Source organism: Notothenia rossii, assembly GCF_949606895.1.
Source record: "Notothenia rossii genome assembly, chromosome: 5".
Classification (NCBI taxonomy): domain Eukaryota; kingdom Metazoa; phylum Chordata; class Actinopteri; order Perciformes; family Nototheniidae; genus Notothenia; species Notothenia rossii.
In genome coordinates this window covers 5050118-5078061 of record NC_136903.1, presented here as the reverse complement: position 1 = coordinate 5078061, position 27944 = coordinate 5050118, and the positions used below count along the sequence as shown (strand labels likewise).

Genomic DNA, 27944 nt, shown 5'->3' with positions numbered 1-27944 from the left:
TCGGCGTTGTTCGACAGCGGTGCGGTATGCTAATGGTAACACACGCCAAACATGCTAAATGATATCAGAAGGCATCACCCAGATTTGCCAATCACCGGAGCAAAAGCAGTTCAACAGCTTATCCCTGCTGTTTTTAAGAAGCCAATAGACATGAAAGCCGAGAGACCAAAATAAATAACGGAAGCTAGTGGCATATATATTTCAACGGCTCTCTGCCCTTGAAACACTTTCTTATTATTTATTTAGTAATATTTTCAATCTTTCAAATATTTTTATTTATTAGCTGATCGACATCAGAGATGCCAAATATCATCCCTGTGTTTTTTATATTGTAAACTGTATTTAAATTATGTGCGGGAATGTATGCATGTTGGTATGGATGTGTGAGCATATGTTTATGTGTGTATATGTTTATATAGATATATGTTTTCGTATAATGTGGAAATGCACTGCGAGGATTGCTTTTTTAAATGTTGTTGTACCTGGTGCGATGACAAAAAAGGAATTCTTCTTCTTCTTCTACTGTCCTGACTGAGCACACGCACCTGTAACCTTGGTGCTGTGTTCTCAGTGTTCTGTCTCCCTGTTCCTGCCTGTTGGCGTCAGCTGATAGAGGTGTTATGATTCTATCTTGTTATGCAGCATGTTGATTATTCTCTCTGGACTAGCTAAATACACGGGTCTGGGGGAGAGTTCTTCAGAATTGACGTGGCAACTCTACCGTGAAGTCAGAACCTCTGACTCTTGGACTTGTTTTGTGAATTCTCCGGCCGAAGCTCCAAATAAACCGTCAGTGTTTGCCATCAAAGCTCCAGCTCTCCCCGTTTCTCCTTTGAGTCGGTGACTCCTCCTGCATTGCTACACAGAAGTTTCCCCCACCTTCAAGACATTCTTTTTAGTTTTACAGCTTGATGAAACCTTTTTGTTTGACTTCAGCCATTATAGATAATATGGCCATCTGAGTGTGTGTGGTACTGTTTGTGGTTTGTTTTTAACTGTGTAATACAGTTAATTATTCAAAATGTAACCCCTAGATTCCACCGGGTCCGTCTGCGGCGCGTTACGGCTGTGCCGCGGTTTTGGTCTGGCCTCCTCCGGCGTCATACCCTACCGGACGCGTTTCAGAAGCATTTCAGAAGCGGAGCGTCTTGCCTGCCGGCTCGCAGTTTTTGTTGATTTGGGCATATTTCCTGGACAGACTACTTTGTACAGACAAAGTTAATAATAATTATTGGGTCAGTTAAATCTGAGGCCATGGTTCTCAGCAGGAAACCGATGGACTGTCCACTCCAAGTAAGGAATGAGTCCTTACCCCAAGTTAAGGAATTAAAGTATCTCGGGTCTTGTTCTCGAGTGAGGGAACAATGGAGCGTGAGATGGGTCGGAGAATCGGAGCAGCGGGAGCGGTACTGCAGTCGCTTTACCGCACCGTTGTGACGAATAGGGAGCTGAGCCAAAAGGCAAAGCTCTCTGTCTACCGGGCCATTTTCCTTCCTACCCTCGCCTATGGTCATGAAGGATGGGTCATGAACGAAAGAACGAGATCGCGGATACAAGCGGCCGAGATGGGTTTTCTCCGCAGGGTGGCTGGTGTCTCCCTTAGGGATAAGGTGAGAAGTTTGGTCATCCAGGAGGGACTCGGAGTTGAACCGCTCCTCCTTCGCGTCGAAAGGAGCCAGTTGAGGTGGTTCGGGCACCTAGTTAGGATGCCACCTGGGCGCCTCCCTAGGGAGGTGTTCCAGGCACGTCCAGCTGGGAGAAGACCGAGGGGTAGACCTAGAACCAGATGGAGGGATCTGGCCTGGGGGCGCCTTGGGATCCCCCAGTCAGAGCTGGTTGATGTGGCCAGGGAAAGGAACGTTTGGGGCTCTCTGCTGGAACTGCTACCTCTGTGACGAGACCACGGATAAGCGGGAGAAGATGGAGATGGATGGATGAATATCCCAGTTAAACGACATGAATCAAAGATGTGTTGCTGTATTTTAGTGGTAAAAAAATGCATTTATCATCATAATTATTCTATATATATATAATGAACGCAGTGCCTGTAAACCGGAGGAGAACTGGCATTTCTCCTCCTACTTGAAAGACTATGGAGGGATAGGGTCTGCAAAATTAGTTTGTGTGTGTGTATATATATGCTATATACTCCAGCGATTAAAAACCAGGCCTTGTCCTTTCTGATGTTGTCCTTGTAAAAAGCATTGGTTACATCATATAAACCTCCAGAATGAAAAGCTCCTCGTCCATTGTGCGTGTCGTAGTGAAGATGTTGTGATGAAGGAGGGGGGGTCTGCAAAATTAGTATATGTGGGGGATGGGCCTGGCCCGGATGCTCTGACCGTTCCACTTCCTGCCTACGTTACGGCTGCGCCGCGACAAAAATAGGATTCATCCTAATTTTAGAGGAGCCCTGCGCCGAGCCGCTTCTGGGACGCCTCTGAGCCGTAACGCGCCGCGTGTGGTGGAATAGCACCCATTGACTAGAGTGGCCGCGATCGCCGCGATCGCCGTGAGCACCGCAGCCGTAACGCGCCGCAGACGGACCCGGTGGAATCTAGGGGTTAGAGTTCCTTATTTTTATACTGAAACTTGCACTACTGTTCAAAAATAAATAACAAAAAACCTGGAATTATGCATCTGGGACTTTTTTTTGCTTTTTGTTGTTGTAGCGAACGCGTACCGAACCGTGACCCCCAAACCGAGGTACGAACCGAACCGTGAATTCTGTGAACCGTTACCCCCCTATTAGATCTCTGAGGTTTGTTTCTGAGTGGCACACCACTTTATTAAAAATAGGTCAAACCCGCTACAAAGTTTAAGGTATTCCACATAGTTTGTTCAAAGTTATCTGATTCTCCAGATATGAATTGTGTTTTTAGAGTTGATCACGCCTGCCTGAGTGGCTTATATCTGGCCATTTGAAAAATAAAGATGGTTGTGACGGGGAAAATTGTGATATAACAGTGTATTTGTATGTTACTTTTATGTTAATCTTTTTTCAGAAGGGACAATTGGCCCCCGGGCATATTCACACTATCCAATTTGGCCCTCTTTGAAAAGTTTGGACACCCCCTGTCATAGACTAGCAGCTCGAGACTGAAGACTGTGTTTAACTTTAACATCAATCCTCTGACCCAAGATTATTATTACACCACTACCCTGTAGCTGTGTCTATGACAAATAAACGCTGTGTACCTTTGAACCTTTAAGGAACACAGCAAACTCAATAAAACCTTTTTATTGGACTCTATTGTATTTCTTTATTGAACTTTGCTTCACTCGTGTAATTCTTTAAAAAAAAAAGAAGCTATCAGATAACATTAAAACTGAATCCTCTTCGGATCAGTTGACAGTGAACAGACTCTTACCTTGTGTCTGAGGGTCCAGGTTCATTGCTGAAGGTTAGAGGTTCCATTCTAGACCGGTCACTCTTCAGAGACAGACAGCTGGAGCCTGAAGACTGTCTGTGGAAACAACAAAAGTGTTACACATACATCTGTGGCAGCTCTGGCTCACAAGTTGAATGGTCGTCCAAAGCAAGACAAGGCAATTTTATTTATATAGCACTTTTCAGCACGTTGCGATTCAAAGTGCTTTACAGATTAAAAGCAAACAACATTTAAGAACAAATACAGCACAAATACATCATTAAAAAGGCATTTACAAACAGGCATAATAAGCAAAGGTAATTAAATAAATTAAATAAATAAGCACAGCAGGTACAGAATACAAAAGGCATACTGTAGTGTGAGTATGGGCAGCTCAATTAAAAGCAGTGGCAAATAGGTGAGTTTTTAGTCGGGATTTAAAAATAGGAAGTGTTTCGGCGGACGTGCACAATTTGGGCAGTTTGTTCCAAATTGTTGGGGCATAATAACTAAAAGCTGCTTTTCCATGTTTAGTGGTTATTCTCTGAACAGAGAGCAGACCCGACCCAGAAGACCTGAGACTCCTGGATGCTTCATAGTGATGGAGTAGGTCGTCTATATTCCTCGGTCCTAAGCCATTTAGTGATTTAAAAACTAGCAGTAGTATTTTAAAAATCAATTCTTTGGTCGACTGGAAGCCAGTGAAATGATCTCAGAACCGGAGTGATGTGGTGCACTTTTCTAGTGTCAGTGAGTACTCGAGCAGCAGCGTTCTGAATCAGCTGCAGCTTTCTGATAGATTTTTTAGTGAGCCCTGTGAAAACACTATTGCAGTAGTCCAGTCTACTGAAAATAAAAGCATGGACAAGTTTTTCTAAATCCTGTTGCGACATTAGTTTTTTAATCCTTGATATATTCTTCAGGTGGTAGTATGCAGACCTAATAACTGTTGTAATGTGACTGTTAAAATGCAGGTCTGAGTCAATCACTACACCCAGATTTCTGGCTTTGTGAGTTACTTTGTAGTCTGCCGACTGAAGCTCTGTGATTACTTTGAATCGGTCTTTCTTTGCTCCAAAAACAATGATCTCAGTTTTTTGTTTGTTCAATTGGGGAAAGTTCTGAGTCATCCAGTCAGTGATGTGCTCAATGCACTTGCTCAGTGTTCTAATCGGCGAGTAGTCTCCCGGTGTAATTTAAAAATAAATCTGGGTGTCGTCTGCATAGATGTGATAGCTTAGATCGCTCTTTTTAATAATTTCAGCCAGAGGAAGCATATAAATATTAAAAAGCAAAGGTCCTAAGATGGAGCCTTGAGGAACCCCGCATGACATATTTATCAGGGTTGATTTGTAATTGCCTATTGAGACAAAATTTGTTCTGTCCTTCAAGTAGGAGCTAAACCAGTTTAGAGCTGTTGCTGAAACTCCCACCCAGTTTTCAAGACGGTCTAACAATATGTTGTGGTCAACAGTATCAAAGGCAGCGCTGAGATCTATACTAACACTGATATTCTGCCACTGTCTGTGTTCAAATGGATGTAATTTAAGACCTTAACAAGTGAAGTCTCAGTGCTGTGGTTAGGTCGAAAGCCCGACTGAAACACATCAAAACCGTCAGTTAAAAACATGAAATTACTCAACTGTTGAAAAACTGCTTTTTCAACCAATTTGCTTAAAAAGGGAAGGTTTGATATTGGTCTGTAATTATTCATTATGGTCCACCAATTAGACTTAGAGGGTTTGCAGCCCCTGCAGTCAACATGGCAATGTGTCCTTAGACAAGATACTTCACCCCAAATTATTCCAGATAACCAACAGTGTGTGAATGTTAGTTTATTTGGTTCATTGGTCAACAGTATTGAAGTGTATTTAACTCGCTTAGAAAAAAAATGTCAGCTAATTAACATGTGATGTATCGCTGATGTCTCAAGTAAATGGGGCTTGGATGGGGAGAGTATGTCTTGGGACTTTCTCGTTTTTTTGGGCACGTCATCGAATGCCGGCATTTTTAACTGAAAGCAGACAACAACACAGCACTGGAGGAAATGAACCGTGTTATTGACATCACATAGACTTCATTGCCAGAGGCTGCTTTGACTTTAAAGGTCACCTATCATGCTATTTTTAGGCAATAGCATAGGTCTCAGATGTATATAAAAAACTATAAAAAACTTGTCTATGAAGTGTTTTGGTCAAAAAAAAAAACAGATCACCCATTTTAGCCATGCCTCATATCCCTCTATTTCACTTCCTGTTTCAAAAGTGCTGATTTGGGGTATAAAGCTTTAAAAAAATAAAAATTGATAACTAAAAATGGAGGGGGCTGAGCTCATGCGGGACCCGGCAGCCACTGTCTAAACTAAATACTGCCATGATGAAACGCCATATCATGGATTATCAAGGATTATCTCTGAAACAGTATGGAGCTCAAAGGCTTTCTTTCTTGCCGGTTATACCACAAGGTGAGTTCCTTTTTATTTCCTGCTTCTTCACACACATGCTCTCCAGTACAGGTTAGCTCTGAGTGTTAGCGATGCTAATGTAAACACCGACCATATTACGTACAAAACAATCGGGCATTGTTTCTGATAGCAACGTTTCTGATAGCGCTTTGGGTCTGCCGCCGACTCTTACCTTGTGTCTGAGGGTCCAGGTTCATTGCTGAAGGTTAGAGGTTCCATTCTAGACCGGTCACTCTTCAGAGACAGACAGCTGGAGCCTGAAGACTGTGCCCTCCGTCTGTGGAAGCAACACAAGTTTTACACATACATCGCCTCCCTCAACAGCCTGGCCCCCCTCAAAAGGAAAAATGTCACTTTTAAAACCTCCTCACCCTGGTTCACCCCTGCACTCCGTAAACTGAAGCAAACCGGCTGCCAGCTTGAACGCCTAACCATGAAATCATCCCTCACAGTTCACCATGATTCCTACAAACTCCATCTCACTACCTACAGAGACGCCCTCACTGCCGCAAAATCTGCTTACCTCTCCACCATCTTTACTGACCCCTCCCATAACCCCAGGACCCTCTTCTCCACCGTCAACAAGCTCCTCAAACCCCGTGCTGACACCCTCTCTTCCTCCACTTCCACATGCAGTTCATTCCTCCAGTCTTTCTCTGACAAAATCACTGCCATTAATCTCTCCCTATCCGCTGCATCTGACACACAAACATCTCCCCCAACATCCACCGCCACAATTTCTCCCTCCATCTCCCTGGACCTCTCGACCCCTCCTCCCCACGCCCGCCTCTCCCAGTTCACTAGGGTTACCCCCCCTGAAATACTCAAACTGATCAGCTCCTCCAAACCCACAACCTGCTCGCTTGACCCTCTACCCACCCCTTTACTGAAGTCCTGCCTCCCCGTCCTCTGCCCCTACCTTGTCAACCTTTTCAACTCCTCCCTGTCCCAAGGAACCGTTCCCTCTGCCTTAAAAACTGCTGCTGTCACTCCCATCCTCGAGAAACCCGGTCTGGATCCCTCCTCCCTCAGTAATTACCGCCCCATCTCCAACCTCCCCTTTCTCTCTAAAACAATAGAACGTATCATCTCCAAACAACTCCACCGCCATCTCCAAACAAATCAACTTTTTGAACCTCTTCAATCTGGTTTTCGTCCCCACCACAGCACAGAAACGGCACTCATCAAAGTCCTCAATTCCCTCCTCACCTCTGCTGACACCGGTTCCCTCAACATCCTCATCCTCCTCGACCTGAGTGCAGCCTTCGATACCGTGAGCCACACCATCCTGCTTACCCGACTCCAGGATATCGGTATCGAAGGTACTGCACTCAGGTGGCTCCAGTCCTACCTCTCCGACAGATCCCACTTCATCTCCCTCAACAACCACTCCTCTGCCACAGCTTCAGTCACCCAAGGTGTTCCCCAAGGTTCAGTACACGGCCCCCTCCTCTTCATCACCTACATCCTCCCCCTTGGTCAGATTCTCCGGCAATACAACCTGGACTTTCACTGTTACGCTGACGACACACAGATTTAACTCAGCACCAAATCCCACCACAACCCCCCCCCCTTACCCACATTAAATCCTGTCTGGCTGCAATAAAATCCTGGATGCAACACAACTTCCTGAAACTCAACAGCAATAAAACTGAACTCCTCCTCATCGGCTCTAAATCCACCCTCAGCAAAATCCCCAACCTGACACTCACCATTGATGGCACCCCTCTTTCCCCCTCCACCCAGGCACGCAAACCTTGGCGTTATATTCGACCCCACCCTCTCCCTCGAGCCCCACATCCGCAAAGTAGTTAAAACCTCATTTTTCCACCTCCGCAATATCGCCAAACTCCGTCCCTCTCTCACCCACCCCGCAGCTGAGCGACTCATTCACGCCTTCATCTCCTCCCGCCTTGACTATTGCAACTCACTCCTCTACGGCATCAGCACAACATCCCTCAACAGACTCCAGCGTGTCCAGAACGCAGCCGCCAGACTCCTCACCCACACCAAATCAGGGCATCACATCACCCCGGTCCTCAAAGAACTCCACTGGCTCCCCGTTTCACACCGTATCCATTACAAACTCCTGGTCCTCACCTATAAAGCCCTCCACCATCTGGCCCCCCCCTACCTCAGTGACCTCCTCATCCTCTACCAACCACCCCGGTCCCTCAGATCCACCTCAGCCGGTTTGCTCTCAATCCCCAAGGCCAAACTCCGGAGCTTTGGGGACAGAGCCTTCTCTGTGGCAGCCCGGCAGCTCTGGAACTCCCTCCCCCAAGACCTCCGTGAGTCTGAGTCCCTCACCCTGTTCCAGTCCCGCCTCAAAACCCACCTCTTCAACTCTGTATATCCATAAGCCCCCCTCCCCCTCTCAACCAACTTCCTGACTGCTTTTCTGTTTTGTTTTGTTTGTTTTGTTTTTGTTTTGTTTGTCTACCCTCCCTCCCAAATGTAAAGCGTCTTTGGGTTCAAGAAAAGCGCTATAGAAATATAATTTATTATTATTATTATCTGTGGCAGCTCTGGCTCACAAGTTTAATGGTCGTCCACCAATTAGAGGGTTTGCAGCCCCTGCAGTCAACATGGCAATGTGTCCTTAGACAAGATAAATATCACTACCTTTTTATATCTGCTCCCTGATCTCTCGACGAATTGAAAGTACTTATTGCCTGAGATCTCATGATGTGGTTTTATTAAATGTGCCAAGTGCTAGGACTGTCTTAGGGAAGAAAGCTTTTAGTTGTACTGCTCCACTAACTTGGAACAGTCTGCAAACATGTTTAAAACTGAGCACTGTGGTTCCCCTGCATCATTTTAAAACTGGGCTGGGTGACATGCTGTTTGATACTCATGGTACCTGTCACTGTGAAACTGGGCTGGGTGACATGCTGTTTGATACTCATGGTACCTGTCACTGTAAATAGAGTTTGTAAACTGTACCCTGTACATTATGTTATATGTCATCCTTATTGTTATTCTGTTGTTTTTATGTTACATGTGTAACTAATGTCCTGCAGGTCAACCTTGAAAAAGAGATCTCTTGATCTCAAGTGGCTTTCACCTGGTTAAATAAAGGCTACAAACAAACAAACTATTTGTATGTTGTTGTTTTTTTGTGTCTTATTTATATCCTTGTTTTATTGTTGAAGGAACCTGTGACCAAAGATTCTCATTACACCACTACCCTGTCTGTGTATACGACAGATACAACCTGTGTACCTTTGAACCTTTAAAGAACACAGCCAAGTCAATAAAAACTTTTTTAATGGACTCTATCATATTTCTTTATTGAACTGTGCTTCAAGATTAAATATTCAAAGGCTTTATTGTCATATGCATAGTAGCTACAGTGTAGTCATGGCAATGCAAATCGTAAGTCCCGAGCTCCTCACTCAATGCAAAAATAGTAGAATATAAATCAATAAGAGAATTAAAAATAACAATAACATTTAAATAGTGCAAAATAAAACGGAGTAGATTAGAGTGGAATAAAATAGTGCAGATTGTGTTGCAAGACCAATGCGTAAGTAATGCAGATGAATGAAACTACATGTCAGAAAAATAAATAAATACAATAAGCTAAATAATGCTAAATAAATGTGCTTCACTCATGTAAATAAACAGAGCTATCAGACAACATACAAACGGAATCCTTTTCAGGTCAGTTGACAGTAAACAGACTCTTACCTTGTGTCTGGAGGTCTGGGCTCGTTACTGGAGATGGAGTCGTCCTCCTCTTCTTTGAAATCACTCATCTTCTCAAGTCAGAGAGGTAAACTGGTAACACAGGACAAATACACACTCTTTATAACGTTTTTTGTTTTTTTAAACCTTGTATCAGGTTCACATTTTGCACCCTTTGGTTCATTTCGGGTCAAAGTGATCTGGGACATTGTTGGGGTCTAAAAGAAATACAGAAATTAAAAACTGACGTTCACAATCTGTAACATATACTGTCTTTAGCTCGAATCCTAACAACAAGGTCACAGTTATGATTACAGTAATACATGCAAATACTCTGCTAGATCCCAATACACAATGGAAATGTTATTTGTTTTATTATTTTTGATGAAGTTAAAGTTTATGTAAAAGTCCAACTATTATCAAATATAATAAAGAATTAAATTGCAGTTTCATTCTTATCTTACTCTGTAAAGCACTTTGGGCTGCATCATGCATGAAAGGTGCTTTATAAATACCTTTATTATAATAATATTATTATCTAGGAAAGTATAATTAAACGCTCTGTATTGATATTTTATTTGTTAACTGATTTTAAACTTATTCTGATTATAATGAAATCTGTAAAGAAAATACAGGTGTTGAACAGCAACAGTGATAACACCTCATTTTGACCTATAGACGTCCGCAAGGATAAGGATCACAAGTCGGCAAACGAATATGTATTTTTGCATCTCTTTCCTCACTGAAAACACATCTACCCCGAAGGTTTGACATATCCAGAATGATTTCCTATATTAAATCAGGAATCAACAGCTTAAAGGGTGACATGATGTCATGAAAATGGGTTACATTCCTGTGGGCGGGAAAATGTGCAATGTTTAGAATGTTCTGGAATAATATTGTGCAGGTTCCCAAACTACAGAGGTCGTGTGTGTGTGTGTGTGTGTGTGTGTGTGTGTGTGTGTGTGTGTGTGTGTGTGTGTGTGTGTGTGTGTGTGTGTGTGTGTGTGTGTGTGTGTGTGTGTGTGTGTGTGTGTGTGTGTGTGTGTGTGTGTGTGTGTGTGTGTGTGTGTGTGTGTGTGTGTGTGTGTGTGTGTGTTTTTGTGTGTGTGTGTGTGTGTGTGTGTGTTTGTGTGTGAAAACAGTGTGTATTTTATGTCCAGTATTTGTGTCACATTGTTGACCCCTTGTTGTGCAGCCTGATGGCTAGAGGCACACATTATACATTTACCTGCATCTAGCTTAATATCAAGGTCATTACTAATACTCTGGTCCAGCGCGCTGCATGGGTCCTAACTACCCTTGTTACACTCTGACTTCATTTTTGTCAGTTGCTCTCAAGTTACGCAACTCCAGGAAGTGTACTTGATGTTTATTTCTTTAAAGCTTATATTGATGATACATATTGAATAAAGGATCTATTTGTTATGTTATACTTTCCATCACTTTTATTTAATGAAAATATAGGAGAAGCCTGTATCAACTTCACCTTAAATCTGTGTGATTTAATTCATTTCAAAATGTGGATAAAGACACTTTTAATGCACCTGCAGCGTAAAATAATGCAATTTGAATGGGGGGAAACATTTATAGTATTTCTATCTATTATATATTTGCTTATATATATATTATCATATTGTTCACTATTAGACTTATAATTTAACTTTAAATAAAGTTGTTGATATTTTGTATGCAGCATTCTCTCTCTCTCTCTCTCACACACACACACACACACACACACACACACACACACAGACACACACACACACACACACACACACACACACACACACACACACACACACACACACACACACACATACACACATACACACATACACACATACACACATACACATACACACATAGAGAGAGACGTCTCAGCTCAGGGACTGAAGGACACAGTAAAGCGCAGCTGATAAGCGGCTTTAATCGGCTAATTTGGCCCTGCAGTGGCCTTTGCAGGAGGTGAACCCACCGGAGCTGAAAACACCCGAACACCGACACACTTCCCGGGATGTGACCGCAGACACACTCCGGCTGCTGGCCACTCTTTCATCGAAGGACACACAGATATCCGCTTCAATTTTCCAATCATTTAAGCGTCTTTTAAGCTTTGGATCGATGTCTTTTTACTTTTTCACAACGTTAAGAAGAGGGGAAGCGGAACTTTTGAGCAGCTGTTCAATAATGATGAGTTAGGGGTGTCTGATTTTGCAAAAGCAACCTGTTTTACGCACAGTTCCTTTGCGTAAAGAGCTCACCACGGTAGATTTGAAGAGCAGAATTGAAACTGTGAGCAGCTGTTAATCATCATGAGTTAGGGGTGTCTAACTTTATCAAACCAACCTATTTCCACCCTGCTTTACGCACTAGTTTTACGCACCTGTTTCCATCCTGTTTTACGCTCAGTTCCTTTGCGTAAAGTGCGCACCGGAGCTTCTTTTTTTGCTCCATGACGACCCCACAGTAAGGGGACCATAGTCCGGCCCGGGCTTCATGAGAGCCCGCGGGCCGGACCGTGGGGCGGACATGGCTGGGAACCTGAGCGGAGAGGTGGCCCCGGAGGCGGCCTCGGGGGGTTACAACGTGCCGGCCCTGGTGGTCGGGGTGCTGCTGATCGTGGTGATCATCGGCGGGAACCTGCTGGTGTGTCTCAGCGTGATGACGGAGAAGGCGCTGAAGACCACCACAAACTACTTCATCGTGAGTCTCGCGGTGTCGGATCTGATGCTCGCGGTGCTCGTGCTGCCACTCTTTGTGTATTCCGAGGTGAGATCCGAATTCAAGATTCAAGGCTTGTATTGTCATGTGCACATATAGCTACAGTCAATGAACGGCTTAGATCAGAGTCTCCTCCAACAGTGCAACACAATAAAACAGATAATAGTGCAAGTAAATAAAATAGAAAAGTAAACAAACACTGAAATACAGCGAAAACAAGGCAGAGTTGGAGAGGAGCAAAAGGCATCACCGAGAACCCGAAAAATATATTAAGACGATTATCGTTTACTGCGTGCAGAGGTTTGGTTGGCAGTTAGATTTAGTCCAAAATGCCACCTTAATTTAAAGTTAAGTGTTTGTTTCAAATTAAGCGAATTTAAGGATGTTTAGTTCATCCAGGATGTTTGCACAACATATGTTAGCAAGCAGTGTAAATTAACTCAGAACATTTACTCAAGTAAACAATATTGAGGGAAAGGGAAAGTAATACACCTCATTGGGTCGTTTGGAAATGTGAATAGATTTTATGCAGATCCAGGATGCATTACACAACATCTGCAGAATGTTCTTGGTATAGTATCAGATCATTTATAAAAATGACAGTCAATGGCCCTTAAAACCTACTTAACTTGACCATTGACATGTTAACTAAGGAGAAAGCATTCTTTATAAATGTTTTTCTAAAGTACTTTATTGTTGCTTTTCGAGAATTTAATGGATATCTTAATTTGAATCAAAGTGTTTGGCGGGATTTCTGGATTGAATTAAGGGTTTTTTGTTCATCCTGGATGCTTTACCCAACAGCTAATTGATAAGATAATTAAGGTGAAATGATTGTGCCCCTTATCAGTAATGGTTTGTTAAATACTAAAAAATAAGGTGAAATCTTTGCACACCTCTGAAATAGATGTTTTAAGGGGGTTTGTTATTACTTTTGAAAAAAAACAAGGTGTCTCCACTTTAATTTAAATTAAATGTCTGTGTAATTGTGTGTCTTTGATTCTTTTTCCATATTGTACTTTTATTTACTCAAGCCGCTAAAATCTAAATATAATATGTACATACAATAAGCTCAAGTCATCTGAATTTATGCAACTTTGAATAAGATATGGCTTTTTCTTAAAGTGTCTGCAAAATTCTGATACATCTTTTGGAAAACTTTAGTGACTTTATAAAATTGCCAAATGATTGTATTACTTGAATCCTCCAGAAAGTTGATCTTGGAGTCAAATCACTGGCTTTTTTCTGTAGCTTTTTTAACTAAAGATGAGAGAAACCCATCCGGTACTTCCCCTCTACGTCATGGCCCCGCTCCTTTTTTGGGTGAAAACATTTGCTGCCATTTGACTGGCTGTAAAAACAGATCCTGAGGTTTTTGGCCAATCCCATCCAAGAATTAAGAATACTGTGCTATTTTTGTTTATCTACAAAGAGCCCAGTGATGGTCAGCTAGGCAAACTATTAAATAATGTCATTGGAGATTGATGATTGGCGTCAATAGTTAGTTAATGAAATCAATACAGGATCACGAGTGGCAGGCAGCAGCTAACACTTAAGATTCCCTGCGGAGCATCTACAGTCACTACTTACTTAATGACATTAGCCTCATTAGCATCGTTAGCTGTGAGGATTCTTTGTTTTTGCCATAAAGAGGCCGGGGCAGTTACTTTTGCCAGGCAGTATCTTAAACTGGCATTGAGGAAAAGTGGTGCTCAGAAAATAATATATATGGGGTTGTATGACATTCGGGGAAATAAATACTTAAGCTGATGAAGATCAGGCTTTACGCTCAAAAGCTCCAGAACAATGGAGTAAGTGGGCCTTGAGGGGGGGTTTCTTTTGTTGGCATTTATGTTTGATCAAAGATAGAACCATTAGACTCAAATAAATTATTCAAATCCCCAACACGACCCAAAAACCCAAATCCTGCAAATCCATTTGTTGTTGATAGGTCTCATAGAGATAACTGCTCTCTTTTCCAAGAGAGTCCTGGCCAAAGATAGGCAGCAGCTCAATAACAGACAACTTAAAACAAAACTCAATCACAGTCACAACAAGATCAGCCAAAGCATTTACAGACACAGCGGCCTGCTACAAAGTCATTTAGAGTCGCTTTGAGTCTGAGACCAGTTCTCTGAGTTTCAGCTCATTGAAGCTGGTTCAAAAGCCACAGGAGCGTCGTAATCAACGCCTTCTTTCCCAGTTCAGTACGGACTTTTGGGACAGTAGGAAGGAACAAGTCCTTGGAGCGGTAAAATAATAATTTACAATTTTCTAATCAAAACATTCATTTAATTTATGGGTATATTTTACAGATGTTTTATTGTTAATTGATCCATATATATTTTTTAATCTATATATTTATCAGTGTTTTATTTGACATCAGTGATCATGGTTTTAACTCTGCGTACTGTCCCTTTAAGAATCGGGACTCTAGCCAACCTTCAGCTGCAGCCCCGCCCCCTTTATGAAGTTCGTTTAATTTTAAAGGTCCCATGTCATAGCCATTTCTACTGATCATATCACCTCCTGCTGAGCATCACTGAAGTCAGGGCTGCCAACACTCACGCATTGAGCGTGAGAGTCACGCAATTAACCCATATCTCACGCACTCACGCCACTTGCCTTTTCTCACGCAACATTTTCGTCCAAAATAAATGTATATAAATATAAAAATAAAGTGAAGGAACAGCAAACCGAGCGGTCTACGAAATGAGACGGTCTTCTGGCTTCAGTAAAGTTGGAACGATATTGGGAGATTCTGATTTCAGGGATCAATAACTCATGAACAAAACGTTATTCAGACACAAATGACGAATCCTAAGTACCGTGGTGAGGTTGAAAACGAACTACAATCACATTTTGATCCAAAAAAAAGCCAATATGTGCAGCCGGAGAAGAAACGAGTGCTCAGGGACCGTCTGCAAAGTGCAATTCCGAAAAAAGAGAATACAATAAGATTCAATCACTATTATACAGCTTATTACTACCAAACTCACTACACACACACATCAATAGTCGTCTGTGTTGGTCATACTGCAGCAGAGAGTTTTGAAGAATATGCTTTTGAATAATTATGGGTAATATTTATAATGTAAATCTTCAATAAATATGGTATAATCTTAAATAACTTTACTATTATACAGTATATTTCTACCAAACTCACTATTTGCATTGCTGTTGTTAGCATCTGGTTAGCTAGCTGCGCTAACCGATATTAGAAGCTGTTTCTCAAACAATGAGAGGGAGAGCTCTCTGCTGTCAGACTGAGAGATAACTACAGCTCAGTGAGGTAAGGGACTCTCTGTTTAGATAGTTAACTTTAGTCTAGTTATCTCAGTGGTTCTCAAACGTTTTGATCACCATTTATGAGAATAAATGAAAAACAGTTATGATACTGGATACTACTAATACTATGACAATAAAACAAGAATAAAGTTTAAATGAGTGATTTGTAAAATATCCATAAAGAAAAAGAAAATCTGTTTACAGTTCTGTTTCATATGGGTGTTGTTGAGAGCTGTATCCTTAAATTCATTTTGCTCTCAAAGTGCACCAGATTGATGCATTTAACTTCAATATTTAAAAAAAAAGTCCTCCTGGGGGAGCATGCCCTTGGACCCCCCGGAGGTGAGGACCCTCCCCCCCACACACACACACTTGTAAAATAGCACTTAAGTTTACCTCTGCTTACACCTAAATGCCATTTTATTGGCTGTGAGCTTATTATCGACCCTTCATTGTAAGAGTCGCGGGTACACTGTGTATGTGCGTATTCCACTGTAGCGCCCGGTACATGAATGGGAAACCCTAGTTTGTACATGTTCAATACATGTGTAACACTGTACAAATGAACGTTTCTTTTTTCGGATCACCAAAAAAGAAATCTCACTCCAAGCTTAACTCAAATGTTGGCAGCCCTGCTGAAGTTAATACTTGTTAAAAAACAGTAAACGTTATCAGCTTCAAAAGGCAGACAGCAGTTACTACAGAAACAGGTTCAAAGCTCAAGGCTACTTACCACAGTGTGTACACATGATATAAGATGAAATATGTAATTGTCATGCCTTTTTATAAGCAACACTTGTAACATAACACCAGACCCCTTTCTTTGGACGGTCCAGAACAAATCTAATATTTAGATTCTACTTTGTTTAATGGAGTCATTTATAAAGATGTTTTCAAATACAGGAAATATGGAAATAAGTATAAGCTAATGCTAGCTTTGACTTTATGCTCTCTAACCTAATTTACACAGAGTTTACATTGCAGTTGTTTTTTGGCTGTTGCTAATTTAAATGTTGAGGTTTTTATCTTAACTGACACATTTATATTGTATAATATTCTTTATATGGTCAAATGGATGTAATATAGTCAGATTCTGATTTTAATCCAACTCTGACTAAATATTTAGTTAGTGATGTCTCTGTAGTGTACTCACCAGTGTTTGCAGAGTCCTGCTGTGTTGTTGATAAAAAGCTGCTGGATTCAGTTGAATGTTTCTTCAGAGAAACAGAGACTTGTCTCGGCTGCTGCTCTGCTCTCGCTCAGACAAACTTCAGATTTGATTTCTGGGAAATGTAAACTCTTATCTTACAATGTGGTTCAACCTGTCAGTGGCAGTTCGCCAAGAGGAAGTGGAGGAAGAACTATTGAGTCTTGTTGTTTAACTTTGTGACGATGCATTTTACAGCTGATCCAAGAGGCTTTTCAAATAGTGTATTGAGCATAAGTAGGAGTATGTTCTCAATACATAAAGGACATCTCTTTACACATCTGGAGATTTATAGCTATATTTCACAACGCTGTGTTATGGTGCCTGTTTAAGAGCAGCTGGTGAAACATTTCCAGTTTGAAAATGGTTCTGTACTTAAAGGTCCCATGTCATGGCCATTTCTACTGATCATAATTCCATTGTTGAGGTCTACTAGAATATATTTATATTTTGCAATTTTCCAAAATCACATTGGTTTCTCATCCAGCATCTCTGTATAGTATGTGTATTCACTCTCTGTCCTAAACGGCTTGTTGGAGCTCCTGCCCCCCCTCCCTGTGAGCCCAGTGTGCTCTGATTGGTCGGGACGTATGAGGCTCGTTGCTGCTCGCTGCTGCGAGGAGCGGACAGGTTTCCTGGTCGGTGATACAGTGAGAACAAGCTAAACTCATCCTGAGCACACAAACACTCACAGCCGAAGTAAAAAAAATAAGTGTGGCTTGATATTGAGTAAGAAAAAGGTTTTTAACGCTGTGAGAATGGGTCTGCGGAGATTATTTCTCCACCATCCCAACTCGTCTATTACCAGCGTTCAGGGAGCTCTATGCAAGTCAATGGGGACCCCTGTTAGTTAGCCAAGGGGTCCTGGTGAGTGAGGAGCTCCAAGGATTGGTCCATTTGGGCCAATCCGGTCATTTGTTGTTGATTTGGCTGTTCACACGTCACAGAACCCAGAAGGCAAACAATGGAAAAAGAGAAATCCCCAACGAGGCGTTCTGGGGCAGCATAGACAGGTCTTCTCTGTGTTAGAGTTTTACTCCCTACAGGGTGTACTGTGAGGGTTTGTGACTCTGCAGACCGTTTACATGCAGAACAAGCTTCATAACACACAAGGGGACGGGTAATAACCAGAAAAGCATGACATGGGCCCTTTAATACAATATTATATTAATATATTGTATTATTAATTAACTCAGTAATTATTACGCTTGCCCAAGCTCACTGGAAACGACCCTGTTTTTTTGCAGCGATCACGACTGACATCATGTTTTTATAATAACAATTTAGTTCAAGTTTGAACACAGTTACAATCAGTCTTTGTCTATTTGAGGACACCAGATGAACTGTACATTCCTCCGGAGGTCGTCTCAGATCCGGGGTCGAAGGTCAGCTGAAGGGGCCCCTGAAACAACAATGGGGATTTAGGAAATCAACGAAGACAATAACAACAAGTCTGTGTTTGTCACATAGCGTTGATTCTCTGGAGCTTGTGTGTTTGTTTATCCATGCATCATGTTCTTTCACTCATCACAGTTCACCTTTTGTTTGTGTGGTTATCTAAACTGCTTTTGTTTACAACATTGGAGCACAACAAGTAACTTGTCATAGATATTATATTAATAAGTAAGAGCTATTATGAGAGAGCTTTTATTAAAGAGAACACTTTAATGTTTCTTTAATTAAGCCCCAAAGACCCCTTCGGCGGGTCTTTTTTTTTTTCACGACACTGTGTCTCAGGGCATCTTAATATTTAAGAACCTATTAATGTGTTATACCAGATTAACGGGAATAATCTCAGCTAACTGACGATACAAACCATTTTTACCAAAACAAAACACAAGTCTCATAAGAAGCATCTAAATGACCCCTGAGCTAAAAATGCACTTTGGCACAGAACTCAAGATAAAAGATACCCTTATTACTTATCGTAACTGCACATACCAGATATCCGATTAAAGCTGAGGTTCCACAGATTATTTTTGGTATATATATCATCACTGAGCGATCCAAACTCGCGACAGGGGAAGCAAACGCAGACATCACAACACGTACCTTTACGGAGCTTTTACGGGAGATCGTCTCACCGTAGCTGTCAATCTAATCAAAAGACGTGTTCAATGGCATTAAAACAAGAAAAAACGCGGCTGAATCGGTTAATCCATAGGTTGATAATGTGTCTATCGCTTTGAAAAAATTATTTATAATCCATAATTCCATTTGTATGCAAAGATCGGAGAGTAAAAGTTAGCTGCTACACCACTGGTTTTCACTATAAGTTTTTTTTTTCTTTTGGACAGACACTATAATTTACATTTTTTTACTGTGTTCAATCTGAATTTACTTTAAAAATAAAAACATCTATATTGATTCTGACACTTCTACATCCAACTCACAGGTTTAACCTTGCTTTGAGAAAAAAGATTATTAATGTAACCCTTTTAGAAGGGAAGATATGGTCATTTGTTCTGGGAATGTCATTTTCGAGCCTGAGACCTGGAAAACAGGCTCAGGGCTAAACAGGTTAAATAAACAGTAGTTAGTTCAATGTTCAACTGTTGGAGCTGTATATTGACTTGTTATTTAATGGTGGCGGTGGGATTGGTGCACCAGACGAGCATGTGATTTTTTAGCCGGGATCATAGGATATTCTACAGGAGAAACCACAGGAGAGGCACCGGTAAGAACAAACACAACGTTCTCGTCTGGACATCGACTTTTACCTGCGTTAGGATTCGCTCTCTGGTGCCCAGCGGCATATTTAGTTTAAGTTACGCCGGTCCTTCCTTCAGGCTGTATAACCATCATGGTCCCTGGTAGACCCCCGCACATATAACAACAAAGACTATAACACCCCTTGTTGTGCAATACCAATTATGTGCATATGTCGTTGATAGCTGTGCAATATATACCTGGCTGCTATCTCTCTCAGAACTGCTACAGGATGTGTATTTTGTAAATTGTGTGTGTTTTATCTTTAATATTTTTGTATTGCTGCTTCTTAGTTAATATTAAGCTTTCTTTGGTTCTTTTCTTGCTGTAACAAATTCAAACGTACCCTCTGTGGGACGAATAAAGGTGTTCTGATTCTGATTATTTTATCTCTTTGTTTAGCCATCACAAATATTAAGTATTTATTTATTGTATTATTTCTGCTATTACGGTTAAATGTTTAATTTTATACATTTTTTAACCATTATTGTTTTACGTTGTATATTGTCATGCTTAGAGCTTTTAATTGCATTCACATTTATATAAATATATATTTTAATGTATATCATAATTTTTATATGTAGGATTTTATTTATTTTACTTTACAGTTTTTTGTATTACATGTGCAATTATGAGTTTAATATTAACTGCACGGATGGTACATTTATCCTATTTTTTCAATTGTTAATGTTTATAATTTAATTTAAGTAATTTCTTTGCATTTTATTTAGTTTTTATATATATTTTTTTAAATGTTGCATATATGCAATATTATTTTAATAAAGTAAAAGCAAACACATATTATTGGCTCTGTTGAGAGCAGTACTTGAGTAAATGTATTTAGTTAAATGAGTTTATGTGTGTACAGCTTGTATGTTGATGTTGATCAGTAAACATACTGTGTGATTCCTCAGTTCCAGGACGGCGTCTGGACCCTCAGCACCTCGGTCTGTGACTACCTGATGACGATGGACGTGATGCTGTGCACCGCCTCCATCTTCAACCTCTGCGCCATCAGCGTCGACAGGTAAATATTGTTGCCGCAAGGGATTGTGGGAAGACATTATCTCACATTCCCTATAGAGTCGTGCAGTAATGATATTTTTGTAGGCCAACCTGGGAGGAAGCATAATTTTTTCGTTGGATTTCAAAATATTCCATAAAATAGGATCTCCACACGTAAATTATACTTACATGCTTTGTTCAGCATGTAAGGTTTTTGAAGAGTAAATGCGGTCGTTAAAGGTTGATAGCGAACGTGAGGCTATAAACGACCTACAGCACGGTCACATGACTTCACTTCACCACCGCTAAGCTAAAGGTGGCTAATGTTGGGCTATAAAGGAACTACAGCACGGTCACATGACTTCACGTCACCACCGCTAAGCTAAAGGTGGCTAATGTTGGGCTATAAAGGAACTACAGCGCGGTCACATGACTTCACGTCACCACCGCTAAGCTAAAGGTGGCTAATGGTCGGGGTGATGAGGTTCAATCGTCTCATTTAGACACTTGTTAGCAACCCCTGATTTTATGACACATAAAAGCTTCACTCAATTACAAGTGGGTTGTTTACTGATGTCATTTATGTTGTAGGACAGACCTTGAAAATCTCTTCAACTTATTCCAGACATCCAACTATCAACCCTTTCAAAAAAACGTTGACTTCGAGATGAGGGAACAGGAAGTAGTAAAATGCCAACACATTGTTATGGTTTTAGGACTCATTACTGCACCGTGCTATGCTAAAACGGAAGCATTGAGGCACCTTTTCTTAGCATTAAGAGAATTTGAACAGCTCTTATCATACCTACCACCTGTCACTCAGTCAGGAAGCTTCACAAGCAAAACACGCTTTTCCACCAAGGTGTTTTTCAGCTTCAGTCAGGGTGATCCAGCTAATTAATCAAAACCAGAACTCTGAGGTCTTCAGCTCTCCATCTGAAGGTCGTCAGGGTCAGATAATGGAGCCACAGTTCACCCTAATGCGGAAATATTAGGACAACCTTTTTGTCTTGTTCCTGTAAAAGCCCCAAAAGAAGAAAAATGAGAGGATGTGTCCGCGGTGATGAACTGCCGGCATCACTCTGCACTCGTTAGTTTGACACAATGAGATTATCCGAACTCTCGGGCTGATGTTGAAGGATGAAACTCTGGAGCTGCCCCTCAAAGCTGATGTCCCAACTCCAGATAAATATGATTAGAGCCGAGACTGATGGACGCAGTGGAGCTAACGGGGACTGATGCTAATGATCCGAAGCTTTTTAGAGGTTTTACTGTCTGAATAATTTAACAGAAAGGCAGGAAACAGATCGTGAAGGTCTGCTGAGTCCACCTGGCTTCTAGTTCCTCTGCAGGTTTGATTTACCATCAAACTGACTGATGACCTGCTGTCATTCAGTGATGGATTACAGAACAACGCCACGGCCCCCAGGACTGAGTGGGGCCTTTGAGATAGAGGATACTATTTATTATTGTCACCACGCCAGAATTTCTTCTGTCCATGTTTTTGTTCCTGAAGTCCTAAGTTAAAGGACTCATTTGACATTTTGGCAAAACCAACTGGTTAGCTTGGCATAAAGACATGCAACCACGCCGCCTGGAAATGGATGTTGCCGTATAACTAAACTGCATCCTCAAATACGATTCTAGGGAATTATATTTTCCCGGGTCGCAGTTTTTAATGCGTTGTTAAAATGATGAATTAAACAAAAAACGGTAAAGCTAAGAAAACATTTCCTGATTTTAGGCTTTTTTCGAGGAATTCAGATTTTTCCCCCCAGAATTCAGACTTTTTTCTCAGACCTCAAAACAAAAAAATCACTTTTGGCCTGATCCCCAAAATGTGGGCCTTATCCTCCTCCGTAGAATAGTGATGAAAATAGGATTTCAGATTATAATTTGATCACTCGAAAGTCAATAGGAGTTGATAAACTAAACGTCTCTCCAGAGGTTGAACCCTTTACATTTCAATGACGCCATGACCTTTCCTCTAGCAAACAAACTGTACGTATTTAGTTTAGTTTATTTGTTTATAGTGTCGTGGACAGTTCCCATTAATCAATTGTCACTAAAAACAGTAAACGGTGCAGTTTTAGCCAACTGCTAATTTCCAGCTGTTGTCCCCGGCCAGATGATAATCGACACCTTTTTAAAATCACAATACATCAACAGCAGAGAGAGGCGAAGTCCCTCCCTTTCCGGGGGACCTCCATGGGAACTTATTTCGGAAAAAGTATGCATTGAAGTCGATGGAGAGAGAAAGATTATCTCTCGATCCCGTTTCAATTGTGCCACGAATTACACATATGATGTTTGTCACTTTAAAAGATCATTTTAAATTAAAAAAAATAGAACGTTGACGTAAAAAGTAACACTTTTTTGTGTGAAACCGCTCAATGAACTACATCTCCCGTCCCGCACCACACACCAAGACGGCCGTCACGTTGACACATTTCACTTCTTTCTTTCAGAATGAGGCGGAAAGTATTAAAAGAGGTGAAAATCACTCCAAGTCTGGGCATGTTGAGAGCTGTACATACACACAAGGGGAGTTAGTCGGTTCCGTGAGAGCCAGCATGCGGGACCGGGACTCTGGGATTTGTAGTCTTTCTAGTTGCGTATTTTTCATAGTTTTAAGACAAACTGTGACTTTTTTGACATGGAAATAATTTTTTAAGATCGACAAACATCATATGTGTAATTCGTGGCACAATTAAAACGGGATCCAGAGATACGGTTTCTCTCTCCATTGACTTCGATACATACTTTTTTCGAAATAAGGTCCCATGGGTCGGAAGTAGATGGGCGGGACTTCGCCTCTAGAGGCCCAGTGCCTTTGCACAAACTGCAGTTTTATTTACGGCCATCAAACACCGGAATATGCTCCTATATACTTAAAACCTGTACTGACTTTAACTCTTTCTCTGATGGTGCAAAGAAATTGTTCTTGAGCAACCAGTCATGCCAACATTAATTACACTGTAATCTAGGTTTTTCAATCTTAACTGTATTGTAATATTATATTTGAACTGTTCTATGTATTATTGTATTGACCTGTACTTAAATCATGTTTTATAATTGTTTGTGTGATAGAGATTATGCAATGTTTGTTGATTGTTATGTATCTACCTAAGGACTGCAGATGGAAATGGACTAACTCATCTCTTCTCTTTTCTGAGATTAATGTATTTGTATGCATGGTCCTTGTTGAAATGAATACATAATAATCATAAGCATTAGTTATAAAGGAAGGATGAAAGGATTTAAAGCTACATATACTAAAACCTTCTCTGCCGTGTTGCAGGTTCATCGCTGTAGTCATCCCTCTGAACTACAACAGGAAGCACGTGGACATGCGTCAGACGGTGCTGCTGTCGGCCACCTGGGTCGTGGCGCTGGCCGTGGCGTCGCCCGTCGTGTTCGGCATCAACAACGTGCCGGGCCGCGACCCCACCGAGTGCAAACTGGAGAACGACGACTACGTGCTGTACTCGTCCGTGTGCTCATTCTTCATCCCGTGTCCCATCATGCTGCTGCTGTACTGTGGCATGTTTCGAGGCCTGAGGCGATGGGAAGAAGCTCGGAGAGCCAAGCTCAAGAACAGTATTCTGGACTGCCGGAAGCTTCAAGAAGCGGCCGCCGCGCTGCCGGCGCTCGCCGCTCTGCCACCATTACTGCCGCCCGTCATCAGAGGTGGGAAGTAGTGGAGAACAATTACTTCGTTACTACTTAAAGGTCACCTATTATGCAAAATGCACTTTAAACACGAGTATCTGTACTTCTACTTGAGTAAAGGATGTGTTTACTCTTGCCTCCTTATAGAGAGGGAGCTGATGGAGAGTCCGGAGCAGCCGTCCACCTTCAAGTCCTCGGAGTTAAAGAGCGGCCCCGTGCCCACCGTCAGCTTCTCAGAGATCAAGTACAACCAGGAGCCTCGCCGGAGAAAAACGGCTAAGATCAACAACCGGGAGAGGAAGGCCATGAAGGTGCTTCCTGTCGTTGTAGGTAAGGTTCACTTCCTGTCTAACGAGTTACTACTATCATATGTATCAGTATGTACTATCATATGTATCAGTATGTACTATCATATGTATCAGTATGTACTATCATATGTACATACAGTATGTACTATCATATGTATATACAGTATGTACTATCATATGTATCAGTATGTACTATCATATGTATCAGTATGTACTATCATATGTACATACAGTATGTACTATCATATGTATAAACAGTATATTATGAGCCTATATTCCTGCTACTGCAGTATTTTTGACCTTCCAAAAAAGTCCAAGTACTCAGGATGCAGATTGTCCTTTTTTTTTTTTACAGTATTATATTATTAAAGATTTATGTTGAACAGTTTTTATCCACAATTAATGACTGGATATAAAATGGGCGCTGGAAGGTACCTGAAAGCCTCACACCCATCTCATGCGTGTTCAGAGGCACAAACACAACAGTGAGAAAAGGTCGTCCTATTAATAGCAGTGAGTGTTGGTTCTAATGCGTAGAAGTGCTTCTCTTTAGCACACAGCGGCTAATCCTGCAGCTCCTTAATCTGAAGTCCAGTTATTACGTAAAGCTTGTCCCATGTTCTCATGAACCTCTCATTAGCTCAGGAGAGAGCACGTCTTCACAATAATAAGTCACTCATTTGCAATGCAATGTATCAAATTTATTTCTGCAGGAAGAGAATCAGATTACGTTTGGTGTTGTGCTCCTCACAAGATTATTCCATCGTAAAAACAGTACATTTATAAGTAAACTTTCGTTTTTTTAAATAAAAGATTCTTACAACCCTTACCATAGATTTAAAGAGGCCCTGTTTTGGGTTTTTTAGTGCATGTTAACAGTTTGCAAAGCCTAAAATCCCTGTGAGAGTCTGTAACTCTAATGAGAATATCTAACTGATACATTTTTGAGTTATAGTTAAAAGTATTGTTTGTAAATATAAAATAATGTAACCTTTAAACCAGTGGCACGCCGTCAGGGCCCTCGATATTCTTCAAAATAATATTTAAAAACATTAAAAATATATATATTTCTTTTAATATATTTTTTTGTTATTTTTTTTGTTATATTTTTCATTAGTTTTACCAAAATAACTTGATTTAATTGTATTTAAAATAACATTTCCAAATAAATAAATCCTTCGAATCTGCCTATTCAGTTTCTGTTGGAATGTGAAGGGTTAAATGAAAGAAGCTCGTCTCTGCGAGTTACTGTGAAGAGAGGAGCTGTTGGACGTCCAGGCGGTCCAGCTATGAATTCACAGAGGGTCCAGCTATAGTAACTGAACGAGAGAGTCATGTCAAATGACTGTACAATTGAACAATCATATCTTCCCTCTAAATAGGTGGGTGTTATTATCGCGGACTTTATGACAAGTTCCGCCCGCTGTGAAACTTTTCTTGTTTCCATAGCAACAACAACTTCCTGTCAACAGCATTAACTCGGCTTCAAAATAAAAGCATGCCAAATTACACTTAAGACATACAACTGCAACGGAAGTAACAAACACAATGCAATATCCTTTTCAATTTCAAAGAACACAAATAGAGTTATTTACAGGTGTTGTTTTGTGTGGTGGAGGGTCGCTTTCATTGATGCGTTTTGCACCCTGGGCCGTTGTTTTGATATTCCGCTGAAGTATACGCTGTGACGTAATAACTCGAGGGAAGGGGTGGAGGGCCTAGGAATAAAAGTCACTGCTCGCCACTGCTTTAAACCTGTAACCCAATTTCTTAGTAATCAGAATCCTGACTTTTTTTCTCATAATTCTGACTTTTTTTCTCGGAATTCAGATTTTTTTCTGGGACCTCAAAACAAAAATCCCTTTTGGTCAGATCCCAAAAAGAATTCACATGTGGCCTTAATCCTCCGAGAAAAGTGATATTTGAAATTGGAGTCTGATTCTATCACTTGAAAGTCAACCGGAGTTGATTGCTTAATTGATCATTTTATTAAGTCGAACTCAACGGCTTCTTCAGTTGTGCTATTTGGGAAATGTGTGTCAGAAATCCTCACCTAACCTCGCGCGGATGGCGAAGATTAGAAGCCGAGGATTAGTCACTTTCAAAGCGTTCAGCCTCACCTGAGAGCAATAGTTTGATGACTTTCTTCTGCACCTGTTGGTAGAAAGCAGTTCTTTGTGATGGCTCCACAGGATTTTTGACATCCACCTGGACTCAATTTATTATTATAGACACATGCATTTTCAAGCATTTGGACTGCCTACGTTGTAAATGTATTATCTTTTCAATTTACACACGGCATCTATTGCACGTCTGTTCGTTTTGAAAAGTACTTGAGAATTTTCCTGAATGACATGGACCGTTAAAGAGTTCCAGCTGAGCATGGCTCTGTAACTGACTGTTTTCTGTCTCATATTTGATTTAGATTTGGCTACTACCAACCTTCCTACTATTGCATGTCATGTTTGATAGTTATGTTGAGCATACTGCGCTTAAACCTTTGTGATAATACATGTGGTAAGTGAGTCACTGTAATATTTCGGACAAAATGTGACCCCTGACTTCTTCTCCCTGTCTTCCTGCAGGTGCCTTCCTGTTCTGCTGGACTCCGTTCTTCGTGCTTCACACGGTGAGAGCTCGATGTCAGGACTGCTACGTTCCTCCGGCTCTGATGAGCGTGGTGACGTGGCTCGGATACTTCAACAGCGCCCTGAACCCCGTCATCTACACCGTGTTCAACACAGAGTTCAGGAAGTTCTTCAAGCGGTTCCTGCACAGCTGCTTCTCCAGGAACGCCTCATGAACACTCAAGATGCTGCAGGAAGAGACGCCTTTTTTTATTCCAACGAGACACTACGGATGTTCATTCAGGGTCTGTACATGTTGCCATTGTTTCAGTGATTTTTCTACATAAGAAGGTTTGTTTGAGCTTCCTGTGAAGAGGCTAAAGAACAAACTACCTCAAACCAACAAGAACTGATTTTATATGTCGGAATCTATCTTTTTAGAATAAAGGTTTTTATAAAAAAAGACTCCAGAGAGACGTATTCACTTGTGTTGAAAACTATGGGACATATTTGATCCAGACTAATAGAAATGAATTGTGTGAAAACGATATGACGTTATTACATTTTGTGTAAATGTCCTCTTCTCCCTCCTCCTCATCAAATCCAGATCTTCATCATCTTCTTCATGTCTTCTCCTCATCAAATCCAGATCTTCATCATCACCACCACCAGTGTCTAGACCCCAAAAGGGGGTTTCCTAATATACTCACGGCTGCACTTTCCCCTTAAGATATACGATCGGGGATCAGGGCCTAATCGCTCAAGACTATTAACATTTCCATCATGGCGCATGCGTAAATAAATGTTCTTTAAACTAAAAATGAAGTCTGAAATATTCTCTCTCTGTATCCTGCAGGTCAGAAATGGCTGGAAAGTTTAGCTGTCCTCGTGCTTTTGGCCAATTTTGTGTGTCTTAGTTTCATCATCCAATTAAAATGT

General features: G+C 41.2%; 2 protein-coding genes across 6 annotated transcripts in view; one reads left to right on the top strand and one right to left on the bottom strand.

The window, feature by feature from the left end:
* The window catches only part of LOC307038426 (NACHT, LRR and PYD domains-containing protein 3-like), a 33204-nt gene extending 16374 nt beyond the window's left edge, over positions 1-16830 (bottom strand). For both annotated transcript variants that reach the window (XM_079679811.1, XM_079679812.1), the window contains exons 1-4: positions 16691-16830; positions 9529-9618; positions 6008-6112; positions 3372-3467 (exon numbers count right to left, since the gene is read on the bottom strand). In XM_079679811.1, coding sequence (XP_079535937.1) covers positions 3372-3467; positions 6008-6112; positions 9529-9596 — 269 coding nt within the window. In that variant the 5' untranslated portion in view covers positions 9597-9618; positions 16691-16830. The remainder of the gene's footprint in view (positions 1-3371; positions 3468-6007; positions 6113-9528; positions 9619-16690) is intronic.
* On the top strand, positions 12-27944 carry LOC307038462 (D(4) dopamine receptor-like). 4 transcript variants are annotated; one of them, XR_013807997.1, is made up of 6 exons: positions 11467-12297; positions 20368-20480; positions 23760-24148; positions 24278-24460; positions 27024-27310; positions 27613-27941. XR_013807997.1 is itself a non-coding variant. In XM_079679863.1 (5 exons), the coding sequence occupies exons 1-5, from the start codon at positions 27-29 to the stop codon at positions 27239-27241; spliced, it is 912 nt and encodes a 303-aa protein (XP_079535989.1). In that variant the 5' UTR covers positions 12-26; the 3' UTR covers positions 27242-27940. The 4 variants fall into 4 exon arrangements, 3 of the variants coding, with proteins under 3 accessions (XP_079535989.1, XP_079535988.1, XP_079535987.1); XM_079679863.1 differs by lacking the exon at positions 11467-12297 and adding an exon at positions 12-35 and having other exon boundaries at positions 27024-27940; XM_079679862.1 differs by lacking the exon at positions 27613-27941 and having other exon boundaries at positions 11424-12297; positions 24278-24456; positions 27024-27213.

What these genes read in the sequence shown, in the direction of transcription:
- LOC307038462 (XM_079679861.1), top strand. Translation starts at nt 12,025, where the DNA reads ATGAGAGCCCGCGGGCCGGACCGTGGGGCGGACATGGCTGGGAACCTG. An exon ending in TGCGCCATCAGCGTCGACAG is followed by an intron (nt 20,481 to 23,759) that starts GTAAATATTGTT and finishes GCCGTGTTGCAG; the next exon opens with GTTCATCGCTGTAGTCATCC. An exon ending in GGTGCTTCCTGTCGTTGTAG is followed by an intron (nt 24,461 to 27,023) that starts GTAAGGTTCACT and finishes GTCTTCCTGCAG; the next exon opens with GTGCCTTCCTGTTCTGCTGG.